Consider the following 19,464-nt stretch of genomic DNA (forward strand, 5'->3'; position numbering starts at 1 on the left):
CGCTTGCGGGTCGAGCAGCTCCTTCGACGACGACGACGACGACGACAAGGACGGTCACAGCGTTGGGGACAAGAACGAGCGGTATCGCAGCGCCGAGTACGGAGGCCGCATGTTTTAGAGCGACGCTGTTAGCCTCTAATTGGTCGAAAAATTCCCTGCTGTAAATAAAAAGGCCAGGCAGGACCCAGCAGTTCTCGCCCAAAGAAGTCGAGCGCATGCCTAAGGCTAATCAGGCACGCAGCACAGAGCTAGTATTCGTGTAAAGAAAAAAAAACACAAAATAAGCATCGAAACCGCACGACTGATGAAAAGGCGCTGGTGAACAGCAAAAAAAAAAAAAAAAAAAAAAAAAGAAATCGACCGCGTACAGTTATTAACAACCAATTAGTAAACTAGACGCCCGCACAGTGAAAGTTTCTTAGGCCTGTGATCGTTTGAATGTATACCTGTACGCGACAAACATACAATCGAATCTCGCTTTGTGGAGGCTGTAGCTTTTATGCGGAATTCTCATGGAGCTTACATACAGCAACTATGAGACTTATTCCGGTGCGACGCCCGAAAGCTGCCAGCTTGTCGTTTATCTCCATATTCAATTTTTCGAGCATCCGCATTTAATGTTCGCGGCATGCTTTTAAGTCAGAAGTACAAGCAACTTGTCTTTAGGAGCATCGGGTGCTCACGTGCTCACCTTCACGCCTTTATTCATCCCCAGGATTGAGGGACACGCGCCGCGGAAACCTGACTGCGCCCCTCTCCCGGCGCTTCGCCCGTCCGGGGCGTAACTGAATGGGGCAGAAAAAAGAAACGGCCGCCGTTTAATAACGAAGACAGCTAGAAAAATCGACTCCGGGATATCCGTAGCACGGCTCTAGCGGCATGCCGTGACAAAATATTGGGCTTGTACGACTAACTCACGAGGTTCCCGGGCCGTCTAAAATTTTTCTGCTGCGGCCTATGAGAACAGGCTGGATTTCAGGTCGTTCCGCACTAGTTAACACAAAATTGTGGCGCTCAGAAAACAGATAGAAAAAACGACTCCCGGGTTTGAGTACTTCAGGTTATGGGCTACAAACCTGTTATTGTAGATTTTTTGCAACGTTGTTTGTGTAGGTTCCCTGCAACACTTTTCATGCCCGGGGTGAGGCGTATCGCCACAAACTTCGAAAAACTGACGCTACGTGGCGCCCCCATCCCCCTCCTTTTTCCTGGAAGGAGTGGAGAGGAGGACCGTCTCCACCCGAACACTCGCCTCTCCTCAGCGGAACCAGGGAGGGTTCCCATCTGTTGTCGCTGAGAGTAACAAACAGGCAGTCGGTAGTGTGCACGAGGACGAACAAGGCCTGCGCCCCTGGTTTATCCCAAGGAAGTGGGGGAGATAATTGCTGCCACTGAAAAGGTTTGGCTGACTTGACTGTCCCCCCTCCTCATTTTTAGATTGCGCAGAGCAAACAAAGCGTGCTCCCCTGGTTTTTTCGCGCGCGGGGGGGGGAGGGGGGAGGGGGGGGGGAAGACTTTCCAGCACAAGAACTGTGCCTGAAGGACCTACGACGTGTCCACACGCGCTACTCTGTACAGTTTTTGCTTCTTCGTTTTCTTTCTTTTTTCTGAGGTGGCAAATAACGCTATGTTAGTACGGTGTCAAATGTGAAAATAAGTTATCCGCACGGTATCCTGCAGTGATGCGTTAAATGGTGTAAAACGTATATGTTTGCGCGCAGGTATGCCATTTTGTCTTTTTTTACATACGGATTAGTATGAATGTATTTGTAATCTGTTTAGCGTTTTCTCTTCTTTTGCTGTATTGTGTTTTTCTTTTGTATACAGGTAATCATGCCGTCCTTGTTACTGTATATATCTATTCCCACACATGCCTAAGGCCTGGCACTCAGGCTGGAAGTATGAAATAAATAGTAAATAAATAAAAATAAAGCACTATCTTAAAGTTTCTGAGACTGAAATTATGGCGCAAGGGGGGTTGCCAAGAGCTGAACGAGCGCCGCTTTTTTAACGCTATTATATATCGAAGCGGCGTCCGTTTTATCAAAAATCGTTTTCTCGAATGCCGGTTTATAGATTCACCAATGTTCGTTGGTTTTTTTCGTTTAAATTGTTATTTTATTCAATTTATGTACCATTCATCCCAATGCTATTTAAACGCTTTTTACCAGAGGGAATATATTAATTAGAGGTGTGTTCAAGTTTAATTAATTGTTTTTCATCCTTTTGAAAAATTCCCAGTATATTGCCGTAGTTTCGCAGTTTTTTTCCCGCAGCTTTTTGTTCAATATTTGTTGCCTTTAAGCTTTCCGAATTTTCTCATTCTTGTGTGCGCTCTAGAGAATGTGTTTGATATTTTGTTAATTGTAAATATTAAAATTGTGGCCGCGCTCCACTGCTTCCAAGGCGCTTCCATCAGAACAGCACCAGTTAAAAACTGATATGCGTTAAAAACGGTTATAAAAAGTATAAACGACGCCGTAAGAAGCATGAATATACGTGAAAAAGTCAATGGCGCTTAACCGAAATGGAAGCAATTATACATTTACAGCACACTGTTACAGTTAAAGTGTCGTGAATTATACGAACGCAATGGTAGTGCTGCACCTGAAATTAACCCCAATGTTGAGCATTGATGTTTGGGATTCCAAGTTACTACTATTTAGACGCCTATGAACGGCCCATTTTAGACGGGTCTAGGACATTTCGATGTACTGGAACATTTCAATGCGAGATGTTATGGTGCAAGCATTCCGGTGCACCGACATTTTCGTACGCCAACTTTCCTGCGAACGGATTTGTGCGCTTATTTGTGTGAAACTTTCGGCAACTTATTATTTGCGTAGGTATTAGGTTATGGATGACTGTCTACGCACTGATTGCATCGTTTGTGTTTATGCTTTGAAAGTTTTCGGTCAGAATTTGAGATTTTTTAGAGCTTTATTTAATAACTCCTTTAGGCAATACCAATTATTATGTATCTTACTTTTTTCTAGGGGCGCGGGCGAGGGTTCAGAAAGTCACAAAAAGAGCAGCTTCTTGCCGCCTTGTGTGGCGCCTTGCATCTGCGCAAAAAGAGATATTTAACGATGTTACGGCACATATAATGTTACACTGACGTCGAAAGGGACAAATTATGCAGCTCTTAAAGCTTTATGCTGTCGTTCATGAAACTTTGTGTAAATGAGCTGAAGAAACGGTTTTCATTAAGACTTGTAACAAATAAAACTTGCTCAAACGTAGGCACTTCCAAAAAAAGACGTCTATTGCTAAGCTTGCGCACCAAGCTTCTGAACTGTGCCTTTTCTGTGCACCCTTCGGTGCCACACACAATAATTGCAGCTCTCTTTCCTAGGTGTAAATTCCGAGGACACCTAAGCACTTTTTTATGATACAGTGATTGAGAAAGCATTAGTGTCCAGTTGCCGAACGTGCACTCTCAATCGTCCTTTTTTCTTTTCTGTCTATCTATCTGTCCGTCTGTCACTCGATTCAGCCGCTGGGCCAAACATGAAACAATGCTGGAACAAGGAGTATATATAGGCAAAACCGTCCCAAGCTACTGAACCTGGCGGAGTGCATATATTTCTACGTGTCAATAGTGTTCAGAAGAAAAACTTGGCCGCGTATCTGCTCGCTTCGCTGCAAATGTCGTCGAAAGGCGATAGTCTTCTGCAGCCCCTGCCGTCTCATACATTCTCCTCCCCCCTCTCTCACTCCTCGCGCGTCTGACGCGATGGAGGTTAGCTAAATTAAATCCACTTTTCCCGCGCTGCAGAGCTCGCACGCCATCTGTTGGAACCTTTGCTACTGTTCTGCTTAGGGTTGCGCTCGAGCTCGAGGCTCGGGCGCCAGCTTCTTTTCGTATTTTTTGGTCAAACCATTGTTTTAACGCCTCTTTTTTAAATTGCTATCGTGAAAACCAAGGCCATGTCTATGCTTATTTAAAAGAACGCGCGTAATCCCGGTTATGTGCTTACATTTTGCCTCAAATGTACCTGGGGTTTCCTTCGCGCCATATTATTGGGACATGTATGACAAATCTTGGCAGTTTTAGAAGTTTGGAACGGTTTTGCGTATATAAGCGTCTTGTTTAATAATATTTATAACTTTTGAACCGGTGGCTGAATCGGTGCCGTCCACCGGGCGGGCGCCCTAACATCTGCGCTTCATGCTCGCCAAATAAAGATATTGTGAGCGCGAGACTCCGAAGCGTAGGAAATCATTTATTTCACTGCTCCATTATCCGCATCACCAAACACATCGAGGAACGCTTCGTCTTCTACGAGACTGAGGATCATCATCGTTGGTTGCTGGTCCGGTGTTCCGAGACGGCTTAGTCGTACAATAAACGCCTTACCTCACCGAGTAACCAAGGCCCTTACAATATATCAATCAATCAATCGCGTTTAAGTAGCCCAAGAAAGACTATCGTCTTTAAAAAAGCATTAGGCATAATTGAGGCAAAACATTAGTGCATAACTGGCCGCAGCAGCGTTCTTTTATTCAAAAATAGACGTGCGATTGGTTTTAATAAAAATGCGGTAAAAGACGGTGTTAAAAACAGGCCAGATAAAAGTAAATATAATAAAAGAAAGATGTCTCCTCAAGAGTGAGAGAGAGAAACCTTTATTTGGGGCAAGGCTGGCCCTAGGCCTGTTGGGGGAATAGGATCAAAGGAATGGGTAAGGAAGGGGAGCAGACCGGCCGTTCTATACAGCTCGTGCTAGACCGCTTGTGACTGCGAATACAGCAATCTTGTGAAGGATGGGAGTGCCCACGGAGTGAGGGTCTATGGCTATCGCGGGATCGTTGGTGGGGGCAGAGAAATTTCTATAGCGAGTTAATTTGGGGCAAAACCAAATGAGGTGGTGCAGATCAGCTTTGGTTAGGGAGTGGCACTTGTTCACGAATACCTCAGCAGCTCTTGGAAGCGTAGGTAGAGAAGCCAGGAACCCAGGCGGGGTGAGGTTTTTGAGGCGCTGTTACAAGAACAATTGAAAGAAAAGGTCCCAACAGGTGGCGCGCGAACCAAGAAAACGAGGGAAAATTGAATCTAATTCATCAAACTTCAATTGCATTAATTATGGGGGAGGCAGGGGGAGAAGAACAGCGTGAGGGGGAGAGGGGAGGATGTTACGAGGCGGGGGCGGCCGAAGGCTATGGTATACATTTGCAGCGAAGCAACCAGATACGCAGCCAATTTCTTATCTTCTCCTCGTGACTATGACTCGGCACATACCCTGGGAACGTACTGTAAATAAAAATACTACTTACAGTACGGTAGCATACCCCATTTCAGGTAGTATGACGGACAGGGCGTTTCACGTAAGAGCGCTAGTCCAAGAATATTGTTCACTGATCATGTCGCACACTAGCCGGTGGTTGGGGCGGGGAGTATTAAAATATTTTAGTGTACGTCTAAAAGAAAAGAAGAACCTACCCGCAATCAGTAGCACCTTTCTCTTCTTGAGCAAAGCTGCCTCAGGGGCTAGCGCGTGCAAGTCGATCCAGCACGTGCTCTTTTCAGAAGCGTTCTCGTCGGGCCGGCGTGCGTCTTTTTTAGCTTTGGAGGCACCGGAAAGCCCGTTGAGCGGACGCGTCCCACGCAATAGAAAACATTCATAACGTGTTTTTCTTTTACTTGCCGAAGACTTGCATATGCTCATCTGCTTGTTTTGGCACTGTCGCGTTAATTGCGTATTTCTTTGTTTTCCGTTACTCGTAATGTTAGTATACTTGCACCTCAACCTTAACGCAAAGTAGGTAAGGGTTGAGGCATTTAATTTTTGGTTTTTTATGAACCCCGAAATAATAGATTATGATCTTGCTCTACCGCTTGTGCTTTGCAACAATAACGCGAAATGTTTTTGTGCTGCAAATTATTTGTCAATGCAGATATTAGCATAGGAAAAATAATTTTCCTGAATTCGGGTGTGAATGTTCGCGCGTAGAAATTAAAAGCGAGCAGAAAAAGAAAAGCTCGTTTCGTTTAATTGCATGCGTCTTCAAAAGACGCCCACATATCAGACACCTGATTAATTCTAATGTACAGTCGGGGACTTAATTTTGCAGACCACGCGAGCGTGTGGCAAAAGCCACCGATGCGCGCTCTGGAGGCCCAGCGCCTGTTGTCGATACCGGCGCGGCGCGCATGCGCGTCCTGTTTTACTCGCAGGCACGCCGATTTTCTCGCTTACTGCAGCGGTGCTGCAATGGTCACTCAAGCACCGCATAGCGACGCCTTTGTAGCATTCCTTTCTTCGCGATGGCACATTTGGGGCCTAACGTGACGATTGCGACGCTTTCGCGCAAGGGCTCTTGGCGTCCTGATGAACACTTCCGCGGAATGTTTTCTTTGTTTGATTTGCGCTTTATCGTGTATAGACGATGAGACTAGCGGCTTGCGAACGGCGTCCCCGAATGAAGCGCGTACGAAGCACAGTCTAACGGCACCGCGCTACCGACGACTAAATGCCAGCTGTATGAATAGCCGACCTTTATTCACCTTGTTTATTTTGTAATTTGTCCACTGAACCTATATTTCAGCTCGCTCTCTGCTGCCCATGAAGTAGGTGATTTGCAAGTTTGATAAAAGAGATTATTTCAGTGTTTTTGCTGCCTACTTCATTACTTAAAGATGATAGAAATGCGTACCCATATAAATTGTCTGTTCGTTCTGCGCGTCGGCATTATTCAAAACGACACCTCAGGTTCCCATCGAGAAACGCCATAACATTATTCACTACTTTTCGCCGTGATATTAATCACCACTTAGGGCCTTTCAAATGCTTTTGTCACTAATGAACGGGTGTTCAACCACTGAAAAACAATCAGCTCCTTTTTCGTTGTTGACCTTGTCCTTCCGCTCCGCTGGGCATCTGCAAGGTGGCCCTTTTCTGATGGCGGCAAAAAGCGAAAAGGTTCAAGAGTATTCGGGGTTTCGGTGCATGTTACACGTCCCCAGATCAGCAAATTTAACCTCATAATCAATCAATGCATGCCGACCTTGAAGAATCGCTCCGGCCTTGGAGCAATTCATCCCCGTAGGCATGAATTCCTCCCCTAACAGCAGCTCTTGGCCTATTAGTAAGCCGGCAAATGTCCCTTTGAAAAACGTATTCTCAAAAGTAGCGAATAATTTCAATTCAATGGGAACCCGAGGTACCATTTTTACGAGTGCGACGGGTAGAGCGAACAGACAATTTATATTGGTGCGCATTTCTATCATTTTTAAGTAATGAAATAGGCAGAAAAAAAACCGAAATAATTTCTTTTATTAAACTTACAAATCGCTACTTTATGGGCAGCCGAGAGCGAGCTGAAATATATGTTCAGTGGACAAATTACAAAATAAACAACGGGAATAAAGGTTCGCTATTCATACAGCTGGCATTTAGTCGGTGGAGCGGTACCGTGAGACTGTGCTTCGTACGCGCTTCATTCGGGGACGCCGTTCGCAAGCCGCTAGTCTCATCGTCTATACACGATAAAGCACAAAACAAACAAAATAAAACATTCCGCGCAAGTGTTTATCAGGACGCGAGGAGCACTTGCGCGAAAGCGTCGCAATTGTCACGTTAGGCCCCAAATGTGCCATCGCGAAGAAAGGAATGCTACAAAGGCGTCGCTATGCGGTGCTTGAGTGACCATTGCAGCACCACTGCAGTAAGCGAGAAAATCGGCGTGCCTGCGAGTAAAACAGGACGCGCATGCGCGCCGCGCCGGTCTCGACAACAGGCGCTGGGCCTCCAGAGCGCGCATCGGTGGCTTTTGCCACGCGCTCGCGTGGTCTATAAAATTAAGTCCCCGACTGTACGAATCAATGTACCAACGCAATTTGTGCAAGTTGTTCAACAGCAAAAAAAAAGTTCGGGATGTGCCAAGTGCGAACAAGTATCATGCAAGCGGAAGGAAATAAAAATGCCCTGTGACAAATTGAACAGATGACCCCTTAATGTCGAAAAGGTGACCCATGGGACCTGAAAGGCTTTCGGAACCGACGTCCCCCAACAACACGTTTCATTCCGTGAAATAGCCAGGACACCGGGCTGGTCGAGCGGCGCGGTGAGCAGACGATGCGTCCGTAGCAGACGACAAGACGACACTGGCAAAAGTTAACTCAATAGCGACGCTGCAGTTGACCCGAGCCTGCTCGATACGTACTAACGCACATTGTTTCACAAGTCGAAAGAAAATTTTACCCGGGTCTTTCCTTCGAGTGAGAAATGCGGCACGAGCGCCACGAAAAAAGCAGGCGTCCGAGCGGGGCGAGCCCTCCCCGTCCACACGGGTAAGGTGCCTCGATGCGCGCCCGCAGAGCGGGGGCGCATCGAGGCACCCTACACACGGGGGAACCGCAGCCCATGCGGGGTCGTTTTGTGAGGGCTCCCCTCTTGTTTTTTTTTTTTTTTTTTTCCTTCCTGGTTCGGCGAATTTCAAAGGCGAAAAGCTGGCCTCTTTGGGAAACCGTCGCGAGCGGCTAGACCCTGTGTGAAGGCCCTGCTTCTCGCACCGCGGGGGAGAGAACAAGAGAGAAGGAATTGTGTCTTCAGGTCGCGACGCCACGTGGTGTCAGTTTTTCGAAACTCGACGCCGTGTCCCGAAATCCTGGCCATGGAAACAATTGCGGAGTACTTTAGGGGCTCGGCTTGTCGCCGTAGCTCGTCTGACGTCAAGCACCCAAAGCACGGCATTACGGCGTCACGAAACCAAACAGACTTAGTAAAGAAAATCGCATCCCGTGGTCAGGATCGTACCTGGGCCCCTCGCGTTACGAGGCCGATGTCCATCCCATTGCGCCACAGACACGTTACCCATACGCAAAGTGTTGGGGGTGATCCTTGCGCAGCGCCTTTGCCATGGAGGTTGCCGTTGCTGGGCCGCAAAGGAGTACACAATAATATAAAATCAGGAAAAAAAAACAAGAATTAACGCATTAATTGCCCCAAATTAATCAAAACTCAATTCAGTGTCTCTTTATGGGCCTTTCAGGGGCTACGGTGCCCTCTCTTGACTACTTTCGGTATCAACGCCAGGCTGATACTGTAACTAGTCGAGAGAGGGCGCCACATCCCCTCTTTTTAAGCTTTTTGTGCCTACCCTAAGCAGCGCTAGTATTGAACCAAAAGTGTAAAACATATGTATATTAGTCCTTTTTGGTAAGATGACATGTCATCACCACGATACAAAGGGGAAACCAATAGAAATCATCATGCGGTATCCGCACTTTTCGACAGCTTTCATGCAGAGTGTAACTGCTTTGATCTTTTCTTTCCTCCAACTTTGCTCGTCCTGGGCAGCCCGCGGCTGCACGAACCCCACCTTTTCCTGGACGAAGGAGGCGGCGCATGCGTCGTGGTCGTGTCACCTAGACCTATGGCGGCTGCCGCGGCAGCCGCCTCCCAGCGACAGGTCAGTGGAAGGGGCGCGCTGTCCCAGCGATGCGATGTGCGACCCAGATGCGCGGGGGATCTTTCGGCAGCAAAAACTTGTTCCGAAACGGGAAACGCGTGTGCAAACGCGTCCTGATCCGCTTGAGTGTTTCGCTTCGGAAGTTTCGAACCTGTTTTCTTTTTTGTCCATGCTGCAAACACCGGTTTCAACGGAAGGCGTTCCATAAATACCCTCCTCGAGCGAATTCGGGAGGAACCGGTTTTGGGGACAACGAAGCTCCGTTCCCTAGAGCCCGTTTTCGCAGCACACTCAGAGAGAAAAAAAAAACGCGGTTAGAGATACATCATTTGCGTGCTCGCATCGTAATGATGGGGCGAGGCCCCGAAAAAATATATCCGGTTTTCCGCGCTGTTCAACCGCACAGACAGTAGTTTATAAATGCCATGATGTACCCCAACCAGTGGCGAATAGGTGGCCGGTAAAGAACGCAAGGGCTCATGGGTACGTCGTCTGTTCCCGCAACTTCCGGTGGGAGATCTCTCGTGCCATCCCGTATACTCCGGCGGCTTTCAGGCACGTGTGTGCGTGTTGTTTATTTGTCACAAGGTGCTTACCTGTCAGATAAACCCCTAGTAGGGTCAATCGTTATTTATGGAATTCGCGATACATGAGCGTTTTTTCCCCGATGGAAACAGATAAACAACAAGCCCACACGCATGTGAAAGCCGACGGCGTACGAGAGGCTAGGAGAGCTCCCGAACCGGAAGTGGCGGCACTTCGCGGCAGAAAACAATGTACCCATGAGCCTTTGCGCTTTTTACCGGTCACCTATTGCAGGATGAGGAGCCGCGGGATAGTGGGGAAAAGAACTCCTCCTTAATCTCTTTTCACACTAAGCCGACAGTGTGTGCATGCCCCTTTCTCCTACTTAGGCTTTTTACAACACTACCCCCCTCCCCCACTGCAAAAATAGTCATTCCAGCGACTCGAAGTCTAGGTGAGATAAGGTGTTGGGAGATCGGAGATCAGTTTGGAGAATAATTACCGTCAAAAAGGAAAAAGCCACATGTAAGTAACTGCGGACGAATTACGCGCCAAGTGTAGTTAAAAAACGAGGGAATAGGAAGCAGCGGCGTGCATTTGAACACGGTGAATACCTTAAAAACTGCATGCATGTAAGGCCACAGCTAAGTCCGTTGAACCGCAAGTGTGCACCTTTGCGAATCACACAACCGCCACCGCGTATACCGCAGAACCGTCGGCACCGACCACCAACGCCCATCGAGGGCGACGGCTTCCCGAGCATCACAGAGGAGCCGATCAAGGCGCGGACTATCCGGCCCGCAATCATCGCGAGCAGCTCCGGCCCGTTCGCGACCTCGTCGTTCATCTGCCATCCGGCGGGCCCCAGCACCGCCGGAAGGGGCAGCAGCAGAAGGAGCGCGGGTGCAGAGTCCAGCTACGATGGACGCAGCAGCAGCCGCTCCAGCGACCGCCGCCCGGTTGCGCAAGAGTTCCACCAGGTATTTTCCGTTGTTGTCGTTGTTGTTGACGTTTGTCGGCTGGTATAAACAGGTGTATTTACTACACTTAGTGAGTAAGGTTAGCGATTTTTCACTAACACCTGCCTCACTGTGTCATGTGTGCGGAATGTTTCATTTGCCTGCATTATCACTCGCGAGATCTAGGTGCGTGACACTTCGTAGTAACGTGAACAAGAGGCGTTGGTGATAGCGCACGCACATCGGCGCTCCTTGCCACGAGCCGCCTCTTCACTTAAACAAGCGCTTTTTGTGTTATTTCTAAAACTAAAATTTGTTCCTATGACACTATATGAGAGATTATGTGTTGGCAGCTACGTTGTTTGTTTGCAAATTATGAAGCAGAAGAGAGATATGCGGCAGATCGCATAGCAGCGACGCCATTACAGGGGGGAGTAACTGCTGGTCTATTCGTCCTCCCGTTGGTCTCTAGATCGGCGGGGACGAATATTTACTCCGCGAATTATGCCCGCGGCACGCACGCTCCCACGGTTACTCCTCTTGAGGAGCAAAGGTCGCTCGCGGGGACTAACGGCTGTAGTTACTCCTTTTTTCGTCCTTTTTGGCTAAGAGTGTACACTTATACGGCCACCCCCCATATTGACGCTGCAGACGCTGACTTGATTAAAGGGAAGTTTATATGCCTCCCTGATGGCGTATGTCACGACAAAAACGCTCTGCAGGAAAGCCAACTTTCTTTGACGCTCAAGATGACCGTGGGGGAAGTGAAAGAAAAAATACCGGACCATCTCCAGTAACGTGAAATCTGGGGAGGGGGGAAGCATGCAGTGTACAAGTGTATCCTTGGCATCCTGGCGCTTTTGCCAACGGAGATGAAACAGTTGGGGGGTAGAGGCATGCAGCTTTGCTGTAGAAGTCTCGTGTCTTTGCAGCACGAAGCATTCTAGCGCGAGGCGTAAACGAGTGTCCGGAGTTTTTTTAGTACGCGTTACAAAGACTTCCAGCGCGAGGTGTAAGCGAGTGTCCAGGTGTTTCTGTAGCACGCGTTACGTTCTAGCGCGAGGCGAGTGCCACGGTTTTTTAGTACGTGACTGCATGAGACGACGGTGACGACGACGACTACATGAGACGCCGACAGTCCGAGCCCTTAAGGGGCTTCACCCATAAAAGAAACTGTGGTTGATTCCTTTGTCATAGGAATCGGTAAAACAAGAAAGTGAAATGTGCAGCGGAATCTGCAGCTGAGCATGGTTTGCGGGTTGGCGTGTGTCGTGAGTGTGACACAGAAAATAAGCGCAGTAAAAAACAGAGGGCGAGTCGTGGACAGTACAAGCGACAGGACAGGACAAGAGTCCTTTCGGCAAAGGTGTACTGGCGTCACGGATTTGGATTCGTGACGGATTTTCGTGACGGATATGACGCCAGTGAAATCATGGTATATCCCGGGATAAAACACTTTTGTGTTAAAATATAAAACCCGAAAACGAACAACCCGAAGTGTAACGTACTTTTTAGTACTAAAGGTTGCTTCCCCGCAAGAAGACCCTGTGTGCAGGGGTGCACCCTTTACAGGCCGCTTGCTTCGTTGTACTGGCGTCACTTCCGTGACGGATATGACTCAAGTGAAATGTTCGTGAATCCCGGAATAAAACAATTTCGTGTTAAAAACGCTTCCCGTGATCGGAATCGAACCTAGGTCCCTCACGTTACGAAGCCGACGTCTATCAGATTACGCCATACCGACACGCTCGGAGTATTCGGAGTAGTTTAGATTTGGAGAGGGCACAGGGACGTGCAAAATAGAAAATTCATGCACCCCCTCCGTCTAACGACGGCAATTGTTGAACGAGAAGCTTTCCTTGTGCAAAATCAAATGGCGAAGGGTCAAGCGCAACGCCGCTGCGATCAAAAGACCAAAATACTTGCGAGCCAAAGCCAAAGCACGACGAGCGAAAGTTCAAACCATGTGCGAGTCAAAGTCCAAGCTCAGACTACAACCAAGGCATGTCCCTCACTAGAAAGTTGCGCGTTCAACCATCGTCGTCTTTAGTCGGAGGGGTGCATGACGAAACAGGCTGTTTTACGCCAGGGCTGGTGCTGCTGCTTTCTTGCCGGGTGCGGCGCAGGCATTTCTCTCAAGGCCCAACTATAGAGCCAACAAATAGGCGTAATATTGACGTACTCGCATGCTCGAGTACATGATAATTACGCACCCATTTAAGATCAGCCATTTAAAATTAAGTTACGGCTATAGACACGGCTTAGCGCGTTGATATGGAGGAGATGTGCGGAAAACTGTTGCTCCCAAACACCGCGCAGCCCAAGCGCGGCGCTCGAGTGCTGCTGGCGGTGCTGGTGGGTTCCTCTGCGCTGCTGTTCGCGCTCCTGCTGTCCTACAACACGCAGTTTGAGCAGGACCTCATCCGCAAGTAAGTCGAAGCCGCATACGTACGCCCTCCATGACCCGAGTGGATCGTCAGATGGCTTACATGGGGTACGCCGTACGAGTGCGAATAGGTTATCTTTGTAGAAAGGCTGCAAACAAGTAAAGCTTCCTGTTTTTTTTACGCCCAACAGCTTTCTTATCTTCGTTATTCCTTTCGTCTCCGTACTCTTTCCCGTTTTGCCACAATGCGGAGATCAGCAAGGTATATCTAAGAAACAAGGGGAACTCTCCTGACCATGTTCACAGGGGACTTAATAATCATGACCCACGGGTTTAAAAAAAACATCGCGCACCAATACGAAAAGTTTTGCTGATCCGCGAAAATGTTTCTGACGGCCTAGTTGGCTTATTTTTGAAATATAGAAATTCTGTAATGAAATTAAAATAAACCCCGCTCACTACAAAACGAGCGCTATCAAGTGCTACCTAAACCGAAATGTGCTTTTTTTTAACTTTTATTCCCCTGAATTTTGAATGAGCAGACACCCTCCATGGAGCGCATAGAACGACGCTTTTCTCTTTTCCTCCTTTCTTTCTCTCGCGGTCTAAAATGAAGGCGCCATTTCACGGAATTTCGTGACGGTAAATGCCAGTGAAGCGCACTGGATCTGGCATAAAACTGAATAAGGGCGATGAATAAGGGCGGTGCAATAGAATTACGGTACTCTGCTGTGTTTTGTGTTGATTGCTATAGAGACTGTACAGCATGCATATTGCCGTCTGCTGCTTACCGTTAGAAATGAACTGACGGGCTTGTCAAGCTGCTTCTGTGCAGCTTTTATCGTCGGCAATGCGATGTACAAACGGCAAATAAATAAATCCCAATCCTAAAAAAAGAGAGCATTGTGAAGCAGTAACTATAGTAGGGAGACAAGCCCAGAATCTCAGTATGATGGGTATTGGAACCAGGGTGGCTTCTGTGGGTGTTTGGAGAGGGCTGAACTGGCTCAGTTATTAGTTGTCCGGTACTTTTAAGGGGGCGGATGTATAAAACTGCAATTCCGCAGTACAAGTGTGGGCTATCGGTCGCACCAATTACCACGACGCCCTGCCAGGCAAAGCCGAATACTGCTAAATTGCATCATACGTGGTCAAAATTCGACTATAGTCTCAGCACGTAGCGTATAATATAGCGTCGATATATCACCCACAAGAAATGCGCGGAAGTTATTTGCGAATAGCACGAAGTAGCCCAAACTATGCAAAACCAGCTATCCCAAGTTAATATCTTAATTACCGTATTTTAGCCCGTGTAAGCCGTCCCTGCATATAACCAGCACCCCCATTTTCCGTCGACGAATAAAAAAATATATCCCCGCGTATTGCCGTCATACTTTATACATAAAAGGATGGACCAAAGCTACTACTCAAGCAACATTATACATTCGTTTATGCAAAAAAACTTACCTAGCTGATCATACGTAACTAGATGACTTGCCGCATACATTTTTTTTTTCAGGTCGGTGTATTGTTGAGATGGGTGTGCAAAATAAGAACTGTCAATGGTATAACAGTGGCTTAGCCGCTATTACTGCTGCAAGGGCATTACGGCCCAACGCGCATTATGGTGAAGCTGCACAAAAGGAGTACCTCGCATATAACCCGCACTTCTACTTTATCCCCGAAATTTTCCCATTTTTGGTGCAGGTTATACGTGCGAAAATACGGTATATGCGATAACCCTGCAGTTTGTGGCATGCCTGTCAGCCGCTTGTGAAGCCACTCCGCGCTTAATTCTTTACAGCTCCTGCCGCCTAAGACGCATTATGGCTAAGACGCATTATGGCTGCAGTGAACCCAGTCGTTAATATTTGAGCTTTTGTAGCACACGCGTGTTTTCTTTCCAACCCATTATAAGACTTTCTATTGAAGCACATGCCTCTGCACGCCCAGGCTAAAGTTGGCGTTCGAAAGGCGCGTTCACGGCAAGCGTCAAGACGCTGGCGTCGCCAACTCCACGAACTCCACTCGTATCTCGGTCGATGGTGAGTCCACTGGGGCAGGCGTACGTTACTAGATCATGTGGCAAACAATAAGGCCCATTTTAATTACCGCGTGGATGAAGGTTATAACCAGTAAAGGTAAAATTTTAGCGTGATCCTAGAACAAGTTTCTCACCCTTCGGAATGGTATAAAGGGAAAAAAAGTTGCGTGAAAAATATCAAGCCGCCGTACGTTATGCCAGCAAACCTTCCATGAAGTTCTCACCGATCAGTTATGCATTCGCCCGTAAGCTTATTCGTTTTTCATTGTTTACCTATTCTACATCCCCGAACTGACAAGGGTCATACAGATACTGAAGTGCGAGACACTCACGCGAAGTTCGCTTACCAAGCCTAACCTTGTTAGCCGTCATTCACACAGCCGCCACCTTCTCCGTATGGCACCGTCGCGTCAAAAAACCGCGACGGAGGCGTAAACGGAGTAGCGTTCGTGCTGGAGCTCTCCGTCAGAGTACACGGTCATCTGCATCAGTCTAGCCTAGAATTGAGCGTGCTTAATCTGAAAAGTAAACAAAATGGCTTAGATTTTCACGTGTGCTCACTTTTCGCTTAATTTAGCCTTAAACGTTTCTTTTCCGATTGGCTGGTTTACCACGGCGTGGTAAACGTAGAGCTCGGCCTCCCTCCCGTCACCGTCGCACCGTTTTCGGCGAGAAATCGGCGGAAAAACCGTCGCCTATGACGGAGGACGGTGACGTGACGGGGTGAAAAAAGGCGGTGTGAATGAGGGCTTACACGGAGTGCGGAAGAAATCTCCGTGCACATCCGTTCATGCATCTTTGCCTGATGACTGCATCCAAGTCGTTCATGCTTGCTCGCTTTTCTTCGGGCACAGCTAAGAACGAGCCCTCACAAGAGTTGGGCCCATCGGGTACCGACACGAGTACAATCACGCCGCTGCCCGAAGGCGCCGAGGAGTTCGACCAGCGCCTGCGCCAGATGGTGTCCCGTTTCTGGACGCCTCGCCAGGAGGGCGACTACGGGGGAAACGGCGGGTTAGCCTTCGGCCAGCCTCCAACCAAAGCGAAACGCCGGGGCTGGCGCGGACGGAACGACGATGAGGCCGGCGGGGCTCCCGACTCCAACAACCAGGGGCGACTGCCGGACTCCGGCAGCAACGAACCGACTGAGCCCCTGATGGAGCCCCCGGTCGTCGGGGGAAGCGCCCCGCCTCTCCAGCGAACCAACTGGTTCCTGGTTCAGGCCCGCCGTAGGCACGTTCGTCTTCCTTCCCAGGCGTCGGACGGCGGTGGCGGCAAAAGCGGCAACGGGTCCCTGGATTCTACCACCGCCGCCGTCGAGATTGAACAGTTCTGGCAGGAAGGCGACGACTCCTTCGACGAGGACTCCTACGGGCACCACTTTTAAAATCGCGCGCGGGCTTGCGGAACTTGCTTCCTCCTCTCGCTCTGCGGACTCCGCGTTCTACAGACTTCATTTTTTTATGTTATGAATCGCGTAATTTATATTTGTACCTCGCTTGTCCCAGCAGCTGGCAAAGTGGAGATTGTCGGCCTGATTATCCTGCGAGTGTAGAGGCTGCCTTTCCTCGATGCCAATACAGCGCTCTGAATACGGATTTAGTTGAATGCCAATATGTTTGCCGTACAGTTGGCTCAAGATAAAAGATGTGGAGCCTGGCTGTACGAATACACCCACAGGAGCATTCACACTACTCTAACGAACACTTACAGACCGAGAGGTAAACTTGGGAAACCACAAAAAGGTCATTAAGGTACCGAAGGGGAATCTAACAAAAAATTACTCCCACCTCCCCTCGCGGGAACCCCTGTGTAAATGCGACGCATAGGGGGTTCCGTTGTTTCCGTTAGGTTGATTCTCCCATTGCGTGAAACGTGCCGTGAACCCCCTGCCGCGGCTATGACGCAACACAATCCAACACAATCCACTTTAATCCAATCCAATCCCAATCCAATCCAATCCAAGCCATGCCAAGCCAAGCCAAGCCAAGCCAATCGAATCCAATCCAATGACCCTCGCGAGAGAGTGTTCGCTATCGGAGAGGAGAGGGAGTGAGCGGCGGAGAGCGTAGCTTGCGCGGCGAGGGCAATGAGGGAGGGGTGTGGACGGACAACAGCAACGCCGTATGGAGGGACAAGGCGAGTGAATGAGATGCAGTCGCATCTAAAATGGTACAGTGAGCTTTGCTTACGGCTTGAGGGGTATATTTCTCGCGAAAGTTCTTCCGCAGTTGCCTTTGAGATGTCTGACAAAAGTGGATGCGTTTTGTTGAGATGATCTGTACCTTGCGCACTGCATACACAGAGAGAGAGAGAGAGAGAGAGAGAGAGAGGAGAGAGAGAGAGAGAGAGGGAGAGAGAGGAGAGAGAGAGAGAGAGAGAGAGAGAGAGGGAGAGAGAGAGGGAGAGAGAGAGGGAGAGAGAGAGGGAGAGAGAGAGGGGGGGGGGGCGTGTTTATTGCGAAAAGCAATGGGGAGGAGTGTTCAGACCGAGAGTGCGGAAAGAAAAACCACGCAGTACCTTATAACTTAAATGCTAGCCATCTTGTTAGATTGAATCTCCATCGATTTTTTTTTACGCTGTTGAAGTTTGGTTTCAAGTGACCACCGACTCTTTTCGTCTACGTTGGTAACCAGCACTCGGTGGAGAAAAGCTTAGAGTGCAGAATATGTGCGCATCTTTGTCGAGAAGAAAAGCAGTTGGTTCAGTTAGTTACGTCTTTGCTTTCAAAGCGAGATTGCTTCAAAGCGTGGAGGTATAAACAGACAGGTAACGTCATAACCATCGTCAAAGAACAAACGTGCGAATTGTCTTGTAATGCCCTCCATCAGGGCATCATTATCGCCAGAAGAATAGTTCAGACAAGTATATTAAAGCGTCACCTCTAAGCGTCCCTTCCTCGATGATCGGTCACCATTAACGGTAACGAAAAATCTCGTGGTCAGCTGTAAGATGAACGCGTCACTGGAGGGCATTGACCAGTGTTCGTCTTCTAAACCACAGTAGCGACATGGAAATTGAGCTAGCCTCGCGCTCTCAGTCGGCGTCTCTCATTGGCTACGAGATGGTTCTCGTCTACTCGAAGGTGAGAAGGGGAGTGGCGGCGCTCACAGAGCAGACATTCTACATCATATCGTAAAGCACAAAGTTGCAGAACTCCCCATAGGCCCATTTATCAAAAGCAGGCCTGCGGTTGGCCCCCATGCGTTGGTGCAAGCACGGGGCAGAAAGTAGAAGTAGAACTTACGTGCTGGCGGCTGCTGCCGTAAGTCGCAAAAAGAAAAACCAAAAAAACATAGGTCAATTTTACGTAAATAATGTCTTCTAATTTAAACAGCAAGCTTTATTATACAAAAACTTCTGATTACGTAATACTTTACCGAAGCTCAGTTTTTGTCCCCTAGGGGCGCGCCAGTATACACTTGCCCCTCTGCTTCAACGGAGCAGGAGGGCATGTGCGGCCCGGATTCTGAAGCGTAGTTTCGCAACTGGTATATATTGAACTTTGGTAAAGTATGAATTCTAGCTTGAAATTAGCTAAATATAATAGTTTATCATAGTCAGTATTATCATCTCCATAATTTGTTCCACTGCAGGACAAAGACCTCTGTCATGTTCCTCCAGCCAAAAGGATACACATAGTTGGTCTGTATGCCTGGAATATATTTCGACGGTTTCTTTTTCAACCTCACTCATAACTTTTCTTCAGCGTTCCCATCTTCTGTATCATTATCCTGTTCTTCAAGCCAATTACTTGCTGAGCTTTTATAGCACCAATAACTGGGCTTTTTTGGCCCTTAAATTAAAAAATCTTGGCCAATTTCCCGGTTGATATGTACCCGAGCGAGAAAGATTTCAAACCAAATTGGAAGCGCAAGAAGACGAAGAAGGCTTCTCAGCTTCCTGCTAGCGTTGTGAAAGCTGCTTCTGATTTCTCCTAGGACGTTTTAACAGCCTTGCGCTTCTACTATGTCTGTTCCCGAATAGAACAGCTCCACTGCCGAGCGCAGGCGGGCAAACAACACGTCGCCCACACGGGACACAAAACCACGAAAAGTTCCACAGAAGGATGGCCCCACCCCGACTCAACGACGGCCGTGACCCACCATCTCGACCGGCGCTTGCCGACATGGACG

General features: G+C 48.4%; 2 protein-coding genes across 2 annotated transcripts in view; one reads left to right on the forward strand and one right to left on the reverse strand.

The window, feature by feature from the left end:
• Positions 1-16,946, forward strand: part of LOC144162944 (uncharacterized) — a 245,362-nt gene extending 228,416 nt beyond the window's left edge. The window contains exons 2-7 of the mRNA XM_077693681.1: positions 1-96; positions 9,303-9,414; positions 10,650-10,919; positions 13,218-13,327; positions 15,238-15,329; positions 16,183-16,946. The exon at positions 1-96 is cut by the window's left edge and continues 120 nt beyond it. Of these exons, the coding sequence (XP_077549807.1) occupies positions 1-96; positions 9,303-9,414; positions 10,650-10,919; positions 13,218-13,327; positions 15,238-15,329; positions 16,183-16,715 (1,213 nt within the window). The 3' untranslated portion in view covers positions 16,716-16,946. The remainder of the gene's footprint in view (positions 97-9,302; positions 9,415-10,649; positions 10,920-13,217; positions 13,328-15,237; positions 15,330-16,182) is intronic.
• LOC144162942 (protein O-linked-mannose beta-1,2-N-acetylglucosaminyltransferase 1-like) overlaps positions 1-19,464 on the reverse strand; it is a gene marked incomplete in the record, with an annotated part of 354,130 nt that overhangs the window by 242,165 nt on the left and 92,501 nt on the right.

This window comes from Haemaphysalis longicornis, unplaced genomic scaffold, assembly GCF_048455015.1.
Source record: "Haemaphysalis longicornis isolate Haplotype H1 unplaced genomic scaffold, Haemaphysalis longicornis Haplotype H1 scaffold_12, whole genome shotgun sequence".
Lineage (NCBI taxonomy): Eukaryota > Metazoa > Arthropoda > Arachnida > Ixodida > Ixodidae > Haemaphysalis > Haemaphysalis longicornis.